The sequence below is a fragment of the Arxiozyma heterogenica genome, assembly GCF_036370985.1.
Source record: "Arxiozyma heterogenica strain weizmannii chromosome Unknown scaffold_5, whole genome shotgun sequence".
Classification (NCBI taxonomy): domain Eukaryota; kingdom Fungi; phylum Ascomycota; class Saccharomycetes; order Saccharomycetales; family Saccharomycetaceae; genus Arxiozyma; species Arxiozyma heterogenica.
The window spans coordinates 454336-468084 of NW_027042658.1; the positions used below are offsets into that span (position 1 = coordinate 454336).

The 13749-nt window shown below is 28.8% G+C and overlaps 6 protein-coding genes across 6 annotated transcripts; 2 read left to right on the top strand and 4 right to left on the bottom strand.

Annotated features, from left to right (window-relative positions):
* Positions 1 to 1042: 1042 nt before the first annotated feature.
* Positions 1043 to 2590, bottom strand: MCH1 (Mch1p; the record flags this gene model as incomplete). Its single annotated transcript, XM_064860547.1, has 1 exon — positions 1043 to 2590. The coding sequence occupies one exon, from the start codon at positions 2588 to 2590 to the stop codon at positions 1043 to 1045; it is 1548 nt and encodes a 515-aa protein (XP_064717564.1).
* A 677-nt stretch (positions 2591 to 3267) lies between these two features.
* PBP4 (Pbp4p) lies at positions 3268 to 3807 on the bottom strand (the record flags this gene model as incomplete). The annotated part of the gene is made up of 1 exon (XM_064860548.1): positions 3268 to 3807. One exon carries the CDS (start codon positions 3805 to 3807, stop codon positions 3268 to 3270), a length of 540 nt encoding a protein of 179 aa, XP_064717565.1.
* Positions 3808 to 4649: 842 nt separating this feature from the next.
* Positions 4650 to 5510, bottom strand: SLC1 (1-acylglycerol-3-phosphate O-acyltransferase SLC1; the record flags this gene model as incomplete). Its single annotated transcript, XM_064860549.1, has 1 exon — positions 4650 to 5510. The coding sequence occupies one exon, from the start codon at positions 5508 to 5510 to the stop codon at positions 4650 to 4652; it is 861 nt and encodes a 286-aa protein (XP_064717566.1).
* A 1351-nt stretch (positions 5511 to 6861) lies between these two features.
* On the top strand, positions 6862 to 7707 carry LHP1 (tRNA maturation protein LHP1; the record flags this gene model as incomplete). Its single annotated transcript, XM_064860550.1, has 1 exon — positions 6862 to 7707. The coding sequence occupies one exon, from the start codon at positions 6862 to 6864 to the stop codon at positions 7705 to 7707; it is 846 nt and encodes a 281-aa protein (XP_064717567.1).
* Positions 7708 to 8630: 923 nt separating this feature from the next.
* On the top strand, positions 8631 to 11405 carry PWA37_004048 (uncharacterized protein; the record flags this gene model as incomplete). The annotated part of the gene is made up of 1 exon (XM_064860551.1): positions 8631 to 11405. The coding sequence occupies one exon, from the start codon at positions 8631 to 8633 to the stop codon at positions 11403 to 11405; it is 2775 nt and encodes a 924-aa protein (XP_064717568.1).
* Positions 11406 to 11932: 527 nt separating this feature from the next.
* On the bottom strand, positions 11933 to 12895 carry PWA37_004049 (elongation of very long chain fatty acids protein; the record flags this gene model as incomplete). The annotated part of the gene is made up of 1 exon (XM_064860552.1): positions 11933 to 12895. The coding sequence occupies one exon, from the start codon at positions 12893 to 12895 to the stop codon at positions 11933 to 11935; it is 963 nt and encodes a 320-aa protein (XP_064717569.1).
* Between the last annotated feature and the right edge of the window lie 854 nt (positions 12896 to 13749).

A 13749-nucleotide genomic window follows, 5' to 3' on the forward strand; every position in this document is an offset into this window, starting at 1 on the left:
GAGATTAATTGAGAAATTTAAAAGGAACAGACCCTGGTTTAGAAACAACGTGGAATTTGTTTCTTGAAAGAGGGGCAAATGTAAAAAATCCCTTGGGTTATGTGTTTGTGATAACAGTTAATCTTGTTGAAATCTCAATAATATTTCACCTGGATAAATATTAAGATATAGACTCTTGATATATCTCTAGAGGTAGTATTCCTATGTATCTATATATCTATATTTCTAGTCTAAGCTAACCTAATAGTATACACTTATATACTATATATCTCTACTTATTTAATCCTTGGTTCCTTGTTCTTTATTCTTGTTCTTCTTGTTCGTTCTTCTCCTTGGCTGCTCTCTTGTACTTATGTTGGTTACTCCTGCTTTTATCTATGTTTGTAAAATTTGCAAAAAGGAAAGTTTAGAAAAATATCGTCAACCCTCAGTTTTCCAAACCAAACTTTAAACATTAATGTTAAGAATATTACTAAACTTTCAATATTTATTAGCGTCAATTTAGAGGCTTTAAAATAGAATAGAACAGGCCTAGTTTTGAGATTCACAATATATAAATAATATATATATATATATATTCTATCTCTTACTTGTATATCTATAACATTTTCTAGCCTTTTTTATGTTAGCCTCTCAAAATACCATTGTATCTCACAAGTCTATACACCACAAAACATCTTTCTTTGCACAACAATATATTGTAAAAAAAAATATTATAAAGGTGTCAGAAAAGTACTGGGAGATTGCTTCAACCTAATTCGCCGCTCTTATGATAGTAATTTGAATAAACATTACTTGATATTGTAAAATATATATATCATCATTACCATTGCCTTTTAAATAAACGCTTCTTTTACAGAATATTATTAAAATGCTCTATTCTATCTGAGATATTATTAAAAAAGTTAATGAAAAGATTAAAAAAAAATCCCAAACCAGGCACATCTATTAAGTCTAAATAAACAATCAAAATAGACTACGGTGTCAAAACATTTCAAAATACACCAAAGAAATGTCTTCAAGAGAAAACAAAACAACAAAGTTATACACGAATTCCTCTTCTGTACCAAGATTTCAAAATTAGAATGGTTGTTATTAATGAAACTGTCAATTGAAAGGTACCAAAATAATACACCTGTGAAATACATGAATTTATTACATTTTTCACACAACGAGTATCATAAACATGGGCATACTGCAAACATGAGAGTGTGGCACCCAATGCAGGTGCAATCATCAATGAACCATATGCACTACCAAAAGATGCTTGTCCCCACACAGTGAGTACTATTGTTGGATATATTGTGAAAAGTCCACCATAAACACAGCCAAATAGTAAATCCACAATTAATATCTTTGATATATTTAATTCTTTATTGGCTGGCCACTTTGTAGAATATGAAACAATTAATAGCTGAGCAAATAAAGTTAGACTTAACAATAGTAATAGAATCAATTTCAACGATTTTTTATTAAATATTAAATAGTCACTTATCAACCCAACAATAAGTCTTATCATGGTGGATGATATGGCAAATAGAGATATTAATGAGCTTGATAAATTCTCATGCAATGGCGCTCTCCCACCTAATAAAACATTTGCTAATGATCCCATATCGGTAATAAACATTTCTAATGGACCTAGTGATAATAACATTGTAACTCCAAACAAATATAATGTTGGATCATGAAAGACAGATTTATGCATTATTCTCGTAACATCCGATTCTTTATGGTTCTCTTGAGCTGTCAACATTGCTGAACTAATTGAAAGAGAGGATGTAGAAGGTCTTAATAAGGCTACAGTCTCATTATGTGAAGTATTTTCAACACTATTACTATGTGTACTATCTATCACTTCTTCTTCTTCCAAATTCTGTGATTCTGAACTTTCGTTAGACTGTATCATAGAAACGGTTCCCGTAGCAATCCATGCCGAAATACCAATGATAACGTACAGTTGTGCTAGACTCTTAAACACCTTATATAAATCCAAATATTTTAAATTGTTTATTGGATCATAAATCCAAAATGTTTCCAATTTTAATACCTGAGATCCAATTAGACTAGATATCCCGATACACGTAGTAGGTAAACTGATAGATAGCAATTTTCTGTGTGGATACAGTTTTGTACAAGTTAATAATGCACTGAAATATAACGCACTAGTAGAGATTCCAATAACAAAGAAACAGAAAACTGAACCAGTAAAAGAAGATTGTGACATAGAGAACTCTGGATTATTAAATGAATATGCCAAGTATGAATAACTTGGAACAAACCCAAGAATAGCCAAACAGCTTAAAGTGATAGGACCATGAAGATCAGCAATCACACCTAAGATAGGTGGAGTCAAATATGCACCCAAATTAGCTATACTTGAAATGATATTAATTTGTGTAGAAGTATAATTTAATTTGACTTGCCATGGAAATGAATATAATGAAATTAATGCAATAAAACCCGATGTAATAGCAGAAAACAAAGAAAAAATATATGCTAATTTATGTGATGTCTTTGATGATAAAAAATGAGGTAGTAGTACTCGCAAGTAATACGACAAATAGTGCTCCACAGTAGATAAAGCCATCAATAAACCGACAAAAAACTTTCTTCTTATATATTTACTTATTTTCTATCTTGTTTATCTAATAGTCAATACGTATGCCTGTATGTGTATACTATATCTCTTTTAACTAACTCTTTAAAACAGAAGAAATAAGGTGCCAATATATTAAAGAAAAAAATTGATTAAACAATGATTAGTATTGCTTATATCTTGTAGGTTCAAAGTCCATACAGAATAAACAACTTCATAATTTAACAGACCACAGAAGATGTAGATAACTTGAAAAACTGTAGATCGTTTTCACAAACTAGCTATTATTGAGTAAAATGTAATCATTATGACTCCATTTTAAAGAGTTATGTTTTCTCTATGACATGAGTCTTCAATGATTTTTCCTCTCTTCCTCTTTTTTTTTATTGTTCTCTTTTCGGTAAAATCTTCAACCGTGTAACCATATACAATATTCTATATACTAATGAAGATATATAGTGGAAAAAACATGGACACTCCCTAATCATTAAAGTGACATATACATACATTTTAAATTATCTATTTTAAATGTTTTCTTCCACTTACCCTTCATCTTTCTTTCAAATATCTCATTACCATTTTTTGATTAATACTAACGTATACATATATATAATACAAATATATATATGTATATATGAATAATTCAATGCAGTTACATGTATCATTAATTATTTTAATAGCTTGGATACTTCGATCAATAGCCCGTATTTTTTATTCCTATTTCTATTGCTTTTGGATTGAACTGTATCCCAACTTTCATTTGGTAAATGTTTATTATTCCTTACCACATTCCGATATGGTGTTGTCTTAGGACTTTTCGCATATTTCGTGAACAAATCATTCATATAGGATCTGACTTCGTTTCTATTGTACGACTGTCTATTAGAATGTTTTTTGTTATTAGCATTACTGCCACTACTAACACCATTATTATTATTTTTGTTGCTGATATTAGGATTTGTATTACCATTGGAAGTAACTGTTTTCTTTTTAGGAATAGAATTTGAGTCAGTTGTTGAGACAATCACCTTAGTAACTTTAGATTCCACCTTTTTTTCATTTTTCTTAATATTTGGTGGAGCAGATCTAGCAGCTGCTTGTGCCCAACTTGTCGATTTTTTTGTAGTTTGAGAAGCATTTGTAGCAGTAACAGTAGATGAGGTGGTGGTAGTTGATGCTGATGTCATAGCAGTAGCCATTCTATACATATATATTTTTATAATATAGGAATCCGATGCAATATAAATAAACAGATGTAACAAAAAAAAGATAACTTGGGAAATTAAATGAAACTTGTTAATATAAAGTAACTATTTACAGCTTAAAATCAGTAAAAATTAGTTTTTATAATTTTTACTATTTACTGTTTTATTATAATCTTAACAAATAAAAAAAAAAAGGAAAAAAATCAAAATTAAAAGAAAATTATTGTTATCTGGATATATTTAAAGAGTCAACAATATTAGGAATCTTATTTTATACAATCAACAGACCAAATCACAATTGAATACAAAATAACCTTCTAATGTTATCAAGTTATTGCAAAGCAATATCTATACAACTCTAACAAACCCAATACGAAAAAAGAAAAAAATTTCAAATCACATTATAATCAAAAAAAAACAGATCAACAAATTTCCCTACGATAAAAATCAAAAAACAAAACACAAAAATGAAAACACATCCGGCTTCTTCAAATCCCGTCAAATTCCGCATAACCAAAGGTAATGTATAGTTGAATAATTAATATTCATCTATCCAACCGTATCTCTCTAGCTATATATACAGTTCGAAGTAATTGACTAGTAGATAAATCTCAATTTAGATTAACATATAAATAATCAACATATAACTCTATACAAGTAAAAAAAAAAAAATCAATGCTTTTTAATCAACCTACCAAAATAATAAGAGAAATCTAAAAAAAAAAAAAAAGCAAATACACAGATATATATACATCTGAATGAACATAAATCATTAATTTCCACTCTTAGTATTCAGATTTTATTTCTTTCTCTTTATTTTTTTATTTTTTTGTTAAGCTTTAGAATCATGCGTTAATAGAAACACCAGTAGAAACACCAACAACATTATCTCCAGGCTTCTTTGTCTGGCCCTTTTTGTTCATATAATCAATATATTCCTGTGGTACCGTGGTGTCATTGATTGGTTTAGAGTAACCAATTTCTTTTAATTCTTTTAACATTGACTCTCTAATAGTTTCACTAAACTCACCAACATCTTCTTTAGCTAATCCATCGGTAGAGACTGGATCCAACACTTTAACAGTGATGACGCCTCTATTAAATACTTTATTCTTTGGATTCATGATAGTACTTGTGTTGGAGACAACGACAGGCACAACTGGGATATTTCCTTGTTGAGCTAAATGGAACGCACCTTTCTTAAATGGCAAAATATCTAAAGTAGTAGCATATGATCTTGTGCCTTCGGGGAAAATCCATAATGCTCTCTTCTTTTCCTTAATTTGTTGTAACCCTTTATTTAATGTTTTAACACTCTTTTCTCTACTGCTTCTATCTAAGAAAAAAGTACCACTTAGAGCCATGAACCAACCCAAAAGAGGGACATATTTTAAGGATTTCTTTGCTGTAACAGTACATCCTTTGGGAAACATTCTTCCTAACATAAGAATATCTAATGTAGATTGGTGGTTTGAAATAGCAACGAATGGTTTATTTGCCAACTTTTCTTCACCAATAACTTTAACATCGATCCCCATACCATACTTCATAACATAGTAGTAACAACGTGCTGTACTCCATTGCGATAGATACTGTTTACCAATCAATTTAAAAATAATCGAAGAGACCGTACCATATAAGGCACACACCAACAACAATATCACTCCCAAAACAACTCTTAAATAATAAAGAACTAAATGACCCATTTTTATTTTATTTTCTTTTTTAATTTTTTTTTATTTTTTTTTTTTTGTTTTATTTTGTTTGATTGTTCTTGCTGTTCCTAAATTTCTATTTAGAAACGTGGTGAGATAAATCAAAGAAAAAGTGTCAAACAAACAAACAAACAAACGAACTCATTTATCTACATAATGCTCCAAACGAAAAAGTAACTCTTGCCAGGTAAGAAAATCTCTTTCTTTATTACATTTCTCTTTCGATATTCCTTTTAATTTTCTATCTTTATGGCTTTTTTTTTTTTTTTCATTTTTGTATGGTTGGAAATTGAAGATAAAAAGATTTTAAAAAAAAAAGGAAAAAAACCAAAAACAAAAACAAAACCAAAAAACAAACAAATACACAATAAAAACAGAAACAAGAAATATTTTATGTTAAAATATATATTCCTCTATGTAATGGTAAAAAAAAATCATACAATGATGAACATCTAGATATATATGTACTTTTTTTTTCAACTATTAAACACAAGAGATGTTTATCATAAATGGTTGAAAAGAAGAGAGAAAAGAGAAAAAAAAGACAGAAACTAATGAAAAGGTAATCTGTAAAGGTTAAATTGGCACGCCATTGTTGTTTTATTCATTTATACTCTTTAACTTTCTTTTCTACAAGTACCTCTTTGTAAAATACGTCTTGAATTATATATTCTATGATGCTATCTCCTTCCCACTCACCTCTTCTATTCAAATCCCTGTTTCTACTAAAAAAAAGAAAATAACACGGAGATAGCCATGCTGTGTGAGATAAAACAAATGAATTAATTATAAACAGATCAGTATGTATCTATTTTGTGGAGAATTGGTCCTATTAGTGCTTCATTCAAAAAGTTATTGAATTTTTCCCTATAACCCTAAAAGAAAAAAGATCTTCTACATTAGAAGGCTCTGATATTTTTCCAAAGCCCTAATCGCTATTTGTCTTTTCTGATCTTTTTCTTTTCAATTTTCAGATATCACTTTTTTTTATTTTTCGCGTAATCAAACAAGTGAACGTTTGGCAAGATAAAAAACGAAATCGATGGCGATGATGATAACGGTGAAAAAAAAAAAACATCAATTTGTTAGAAGTGATCTCTTTTGGAAACTTGTTTCATTCCATCAACCACAAACACAACATAAGGATAGGAGTAAAAGAAAAAAAGATTAGAATCGATTCTCATAGTTCAGAATAGGATCTATTCGACAATCGTCTGGTGAAAAGGCTGACTATAACGAGCAACGAGAAAATAAAAAGAGAAAAAAAAAAACAAAGAAAAATTCTATTTTTTTTTTTTTATTTTTTGGACTGATAACTTAGCTAATACAAATATCATTTACAATGGCTGAAGGTGACTCTATTCAAACTACAAGAAGGAATTCCTTTTCTCCTATTGAATTTACTGAAGAAGTATCCAAACAATGTTTGAAACAGGTAGAATTTTATTTTTCTGAATTTAATTTTCCATATGACAGATTTCTTAGAACTACAGCAGAGAAGAATGATGGCTGGGTGCCAATTAGTACCATAGCCACATTCAATCGTATGAAGAAATTTAGACCTATTGAAAATGTCGTTGAAATATTACGTCAATCAAAGATTCTTCAAGTCTCCGAAGACGGTGAAAATGTTAAAAGAATGGTTCCATTAGACCTATCAAAGGGTAAAGAAGCAAGAATTGAAAGAGAAAAAAGAACTTTGGTTGTTATGGAGGTTCCATTCAATCCGGAAAGATTAATGATTTCCCAATTACAAGAAAATGTAGAAAACTTCTTCCATCAATTGAATAATAATATTGTTCAAATCCGTTTGAAAAGAGATCATAAAAAAAAGTTTCATGGTAAAGTTTTCATCGAGTTCAAAACCATTGAGGATGCCGAAGAGTTTTTGAACAATTATTCCAGCACTAAAGACGATGATGGTAATGACGAACCAAAAGAAATTCTTTCTTATGAAGGTAAAAAATTAAATGTTTTTTCCAAGAAACAATATGATTTACATAGAGAAGCCACCAGATCCAAGAATTTCAGTGGTTCTGGACAAAGATCAAGATCTTTCACAGGTCATAGGAAGAATATGCCTAAATTGATTCCACCAGCTAATGCTGACCAAGAATCTGCCGTCATTGATGAAGAAGAACCAGAAAAAATCAACTCAGAAGAAAAAAAACCAGAAGAAGAAAAGTAGGTGAAACTATTTTAATTCTATTAATTTGATAAAATAAAAAAAACACAAAATAAAAAACAAAAAATGGTAAAAAAGAAGATGACACAATGTTAATATCAATAATCATTATTATTATTATCTATTTTCACATTTGCATAAAAAGAAAATAAAAAAAAAAAATAAGAATGTCATTAAATACTTATGTATAACATTATCACTTCATTAATAATAATAATACTATTGATATATATTTAAATGCTTTAATTTCTTGTTATGTCAGGTAGCATCAAAATAAATAAATAAATAAATATATATATATATAAATAAATAAAAAAGAAAGTGAACTTCAGTCTTAACAGCAAAAATGATTAAGATGGATTGAGTTTATCATAAATGTACATGATTGTATTATCCATCATAACTAATAGAGGGGTATACTCGTATAGCAGACCTTTGAAGGCAATCCTTTCTTGGAAGAAATCTAACCTATCTTTATATATAATTATGACGCTGACAAATCGTATATTATTTGGGTGTAAAGTAAAAAAGAAAAATATATACTACTGTGTGGTGGTATAGGTGTTTTAAATAGCCGCCGACAAAATGTATATCACTTCTCACGTGTTGTCGGGGTAACACGTTTCGTTTCCAAGAGTTCCCTTTTTTTTCCTTTTTTTACTCTTTTTTTCTTTTCGAGCTATCTATAAACAAACCCAGGAATATAAACACGTTATAACCTTTGGATGGAAAGTTTTTAAGAAGAGACTAAAGCAATCTGTAAACTCGTTTCTCCGAGCTATTTTTTTTGGTCTATCTACACAAATTTAATCTGGAGTTATATATCTTGAAGAACAATAATAAATCAAACAGCAAAATCGAAGACAAACAAACAAACAAACAATAGAGAAGGGTAAGATAAGAAATTAAAACAATTATTTAAAAATATGTCTGCTCAATTAATTAATGAACACATTAATACAAAACTACCACCGTTCACTAGTCATCAACCGAATGACAATACCTTTGACCCTACTTTCAATGACACCAATAAGTTAAAATCAAAAGATACCAGAAAAATTACTCTTTTGGATTTACCTTCCCTATATGATATACCGAAAAACTGGCTTCATGGTGATTTAAATATAGATAGAATTGATACAGAAACAGACCAAGAATTCATTATTAAAACTACTACCAAGACTGGCAAAATTACAAAAAAACGTAAACATTTAAAATCTGAAAATAAAAAAATAGAAAATAACCCGTTATATCAACTTTCGGCTACTAAAGAAATCGATATTAGAAATGAAACTATATATGATAGAGCACATAAATGGGTTCCTATACACGCTGTTACTAGTTACAATGCCCCATGGTGGACCCATTTTTTAGTTGCTAAAGATGATTTATCATTATTGAGATGTAAACATTGTGATACTATTATCACCATCAAAGATGAAAAGACATTTAATGTTGATTTAATTTTCCATCTAGGAACCTGCCATTTAATCGATCCTAACATAGATTTCTATAATAAAAAATCACAAATAAAACTACATCAAAATATCAATTTGATTTCTACCATAACTGATCAATCCACTGGAATTTATATAACTCCTTGTCCAAGTGTATATTCTAAAAGGAATCTAAAGGATACCTATCTCATTACTCAAGAAAATGATATGCATGGAGACGAAGATACTGAAGAAGAAATCCAGAATGACGATTCTACAACTGATTTTATATCGAATAATATATTGCTCACCCTCATGATGATAGCACAGAACATACCTTTGTCATTCGCTGAAAATCCTTTATTTTCTTCATTAATAGAATATGTCACTCAAAATAGCTCTGCTAAGAATATTGATATTGAAGACAATATTGTTAATATCTCAGAAGAAATAGAACATATGTTAAGAAATACTGTTTCCCATGATTTCCCCATCTCTTTCAAGACAGCTGATACCATTAATACTGCAGAAAATGCCTTTGATCAACTCAAGGATACTTTTCAAAAGAATCTTATAAGTATAAAAAATGCTGCAATCTTTTCATTAAGTTATCATATTTGGTCCAATAGATATTTTGTTATCACTGCAATGTATTTCGACAGATTTACTCAAACTCAGAAAACGATACCTTTGTCTATTACTCCAATTGATATCATCAAGGAAAAGATCGATGTTTTTTTCATATCTCAAAAATTTCAAGAACTTTACAACAGATATCCTGGCCTTTCTCTATCCACATTGACTATTACGTTACCTGATGAAGATATACTTGAACATATCAAAAAAGAGAGCATTAGTTTATTCAATTCTTCCGCTAGTAACACATTCAATAACCAATTAAGAATCTGTATTTTAACAAGTCTATGTTCAGCCATAGAAAATCTGTTTGGTACGTATGTAAATGTTGGAGAACATTTTGATTCTGTCACAGGCTTTGATCCAATAGATGTTTTAATCAACTTGAAAAACATTGATATCAGTTCGTCTATCTTTGGTAAAATAAATTTATTTTATAGTGAAATTCTCAACGATCCAATCCAAGCGTCTCGTTTTGTCGATATCTGTTATGAACTGGAAATTAAAGTCCCACGTATCAAGTATTTTGATCCAAAGAAACCAAGCACGGCTATAGAATTCTTAATGCAGTTTGAAAAGATTATTGATGTAGTCCTTGAAATGGAACCATATTTGACAAATGAAAAGTTTACAGATAGTGATTTTAAAGTAGTTCATCTTTTGATTAATTTCCTTGAATCGACATATTCAATCATAAATCATCTACTTGGTGATTCTATGTATTTACCAATATTTTCTTTGATGTTATTACATCAATTTGAACAACAACTTAATAACATAATAAAAGAAATCTACTTTTCAAGATATACTAAGGGGTTTACTAGATGCCTTGCACATATAATTAAGACTATGAAACTGCTAACAGAGATAAGTTCAATTAAATTAGCCTCCTTTTTCATCCCATACATTTTGATAAATGGACCAATGCAACAAAAAATATATTATACAAATAAAACTTCAGAAATTATATCGATCTGTTCAAATATTGGTTTGAGTATGTTAGATAAGTTTATTGACATAAATCAAACAAAAAAAGAACCTACTAAGAAGCCTACCACTTATAAGGAATCAGCTGATCCTTTATTCGAGGGCCTCCCCTTCCAATGTGTAGAATTAAATGGAGAATCAAATAAAGTGAGTGTTGTCATGAATGAAGATACTCCAGTTCTAAGTTTAGTAAAAGATTTGTTGTCACAAGAAATTGAGTCTGATCTAAACCATTATTTGATCTCTGTCTCGTCTGAATATCAAAAATTACACGACAGGTATATTGATATGAAGAAATATGAGTATAACGGCAAATTTTATAAAAATAAAAAAACAAATAATTTCCTAACACCATTACAAGAATTAGAATTTATCCATCTTCCAATTTGCCGTCATTTCTTAAGCAAATATCTCTCAAATGATGTTGGATTATTATTTAAAATCCTTGTTAAATTTGTTTGTACTGAATGCAGTTCTTCTATCAGAAACGAATATCTTTATCTATCAAATTATACACCTAATATCGACGAAGAATTCCTTGAATCATGTTTGAAGATTAAAGTTTTTAACGAACAGTTTAATATCAATAGAACCGGCTTAAAAAATACCACTATACTAGAACTTTGTAAATATAATCAATAAAAAAAATTTTTTTGGTAATTTTATATAGAATATATAATACGAAGTTTGGTTATTTAGATAACTAATGAATACTTTTATTATAAAACATATGAACAATATATCATTTTTTAGAAATAGTAGTTCCAAATAATCTTAAATATACATATTTTTTTTTAAGAAAATAATAATTATCAAAGAACAAATTCAAAAATAAGAATAAAAAAAAGTCTCTATTCAAGATATATATATAATACAACATAAAAATTTATAAAAACAAAGATGTATAGAAACATTACTGTTCATTAAAAACTAATTCTCATATTTTGGCTTGTTAATATATATATATATAACTCAAAAACATACTTGCACGCACAAAATCTACCAAATCCTGATTATACTTTCTTCATCCCTTTCTAAAATGTTTTTTCTTTCGAAATTATGATCCAGTGGGATGATCTATGCATATAACCTTTGAAACAATTAATTGAAACAACCAAAAATACAGCATAAATAAAACGACACTTTATGCTTTTCTATAGCTTAATTAACTAATTTTTCTTAGAGATTCTTTTACGCTTCATTTTTTGTTTCAACCTTCTTTCAGACTTTCTACCTGTAAAAAAACCCATATATAAAGCCACAAAAAGCACTAAATATGAAGTTAGAATCAAATACCCATAAGCTGCTGCATCTTGTGTTAAATAACATGTCCCCATGTTTGGAAGAATTCCATTGTAGTACTTGTTAGCGTAAAATGTATAAGTGACAAAATAAACAAATAGAACATCAACAAAGAATTGAATAATTTGAATTCTGGTAACCCAACGTTTCCAACGAACTCTGATACCACATGATGTTAAGAAGTAATAGTAGTACATTATTACATGAACACCCAAGTTTAGCCCGATCGGAACCCATTCTACAGATGTATGTCCCATCAATTGTGTGTAACATAATAAAACGGTAGCACCATGATGATATGTATGTACAAATATAAGTCTTTTTTTCCTCAAAATCAAGAATACTGTATCAAACAACTCTAAATATTTGATAAGATAATTCAAATAATATATAGTTATCAGCTTAGGAGAAAATGCCTCTACTGAACAAATAGACCAAAATAAACCATTATTATATACCATTGGAATTATCTGTTCTAATAATAACAATAATAATATAAGCGACACTATACTTAAAAATAAGTTATGTATTTGGAACAATGTTGTAAATCGTATACTGGGAGCATGTAACTTTCTTAAAACGTACTGTCCACCAAAAACGAATATATAGTATAGCATTATCAAACCAACTGCGTGATAACCATTAGCCAACCGTGTTTTATCATAAATGAAGACAAAATCATTTGCAGAATAACCGATAATCTTTTCAAAACATTTTGAAAAGATTGACCAAAGATCTATGCCAAAAGGATAATCAATGGAAAATCCATGATATTCTATTGGAAGGGTAGACAAAAAAGTAATAGCTTTATTCAAGCCCAATTCCAACATATTTCTCTCTTTAGATATTTTCCAGCAAATCTTTTAAAGTTTAAATTAAGAAGAAAGAATATATATTGGCCGCTTAAACCCGATTAATAAGTAAATGACTAACACCTAAGAAAGTAAATGAATGAAGCGGGTACTCTTCTTATTATCCAAAAGTTGTCGAAGAAGTTCTTTGAGGTTTGTTAATTCCTCTCATTTAGCAATCCACAATAGAGGTAATACAAAAAGAAAATGTCTCAACGAATGCCAAATTATTCTTTTCTATTTACCTTTCTTTCTTTTTGTAAGTTTTGCGAAGATCTTGCTAATCTCATTACACTACTCAAGAAACTTTAGGGCTACCTTAACATATTATCAAAAAAAAAATCATGAAAAATAGAAAAATATTGGAGAATTTATCCGAAAAATCAGGAATACCCTAATGAAAAAATTACTTTTCTTACTGTAATATTTGTACTATGCACATCACACCTCATTATTGAAACTCTTCTTTCACACACTTATGACATCTTTCAAATTTAATGAAATGGTCTGGTGTTTTGAATGTTATTTAAATCATTTCGTCTTATCTTCTATATGCCATGTATAAACAGATCGACGGAATATCCACTATATAGGATCTGGTACTAACAAATTATAATCCTCTTATATTATATACAAAACAAAATTTATTTTCATTGCATTTCTTGAAAAAATACGTATAAACGTAAATATAGTTATATTAATCATTAAAATCATAAAAAATAAAGATTTTTTATAATCACTAGGAAACAAAATTAAAAAAAAAAAAAAAAAACAGAATATTTATAATATGAATTTTGTAAAGTCAATTTCCTTTTTTGATATCCTTTTTATTA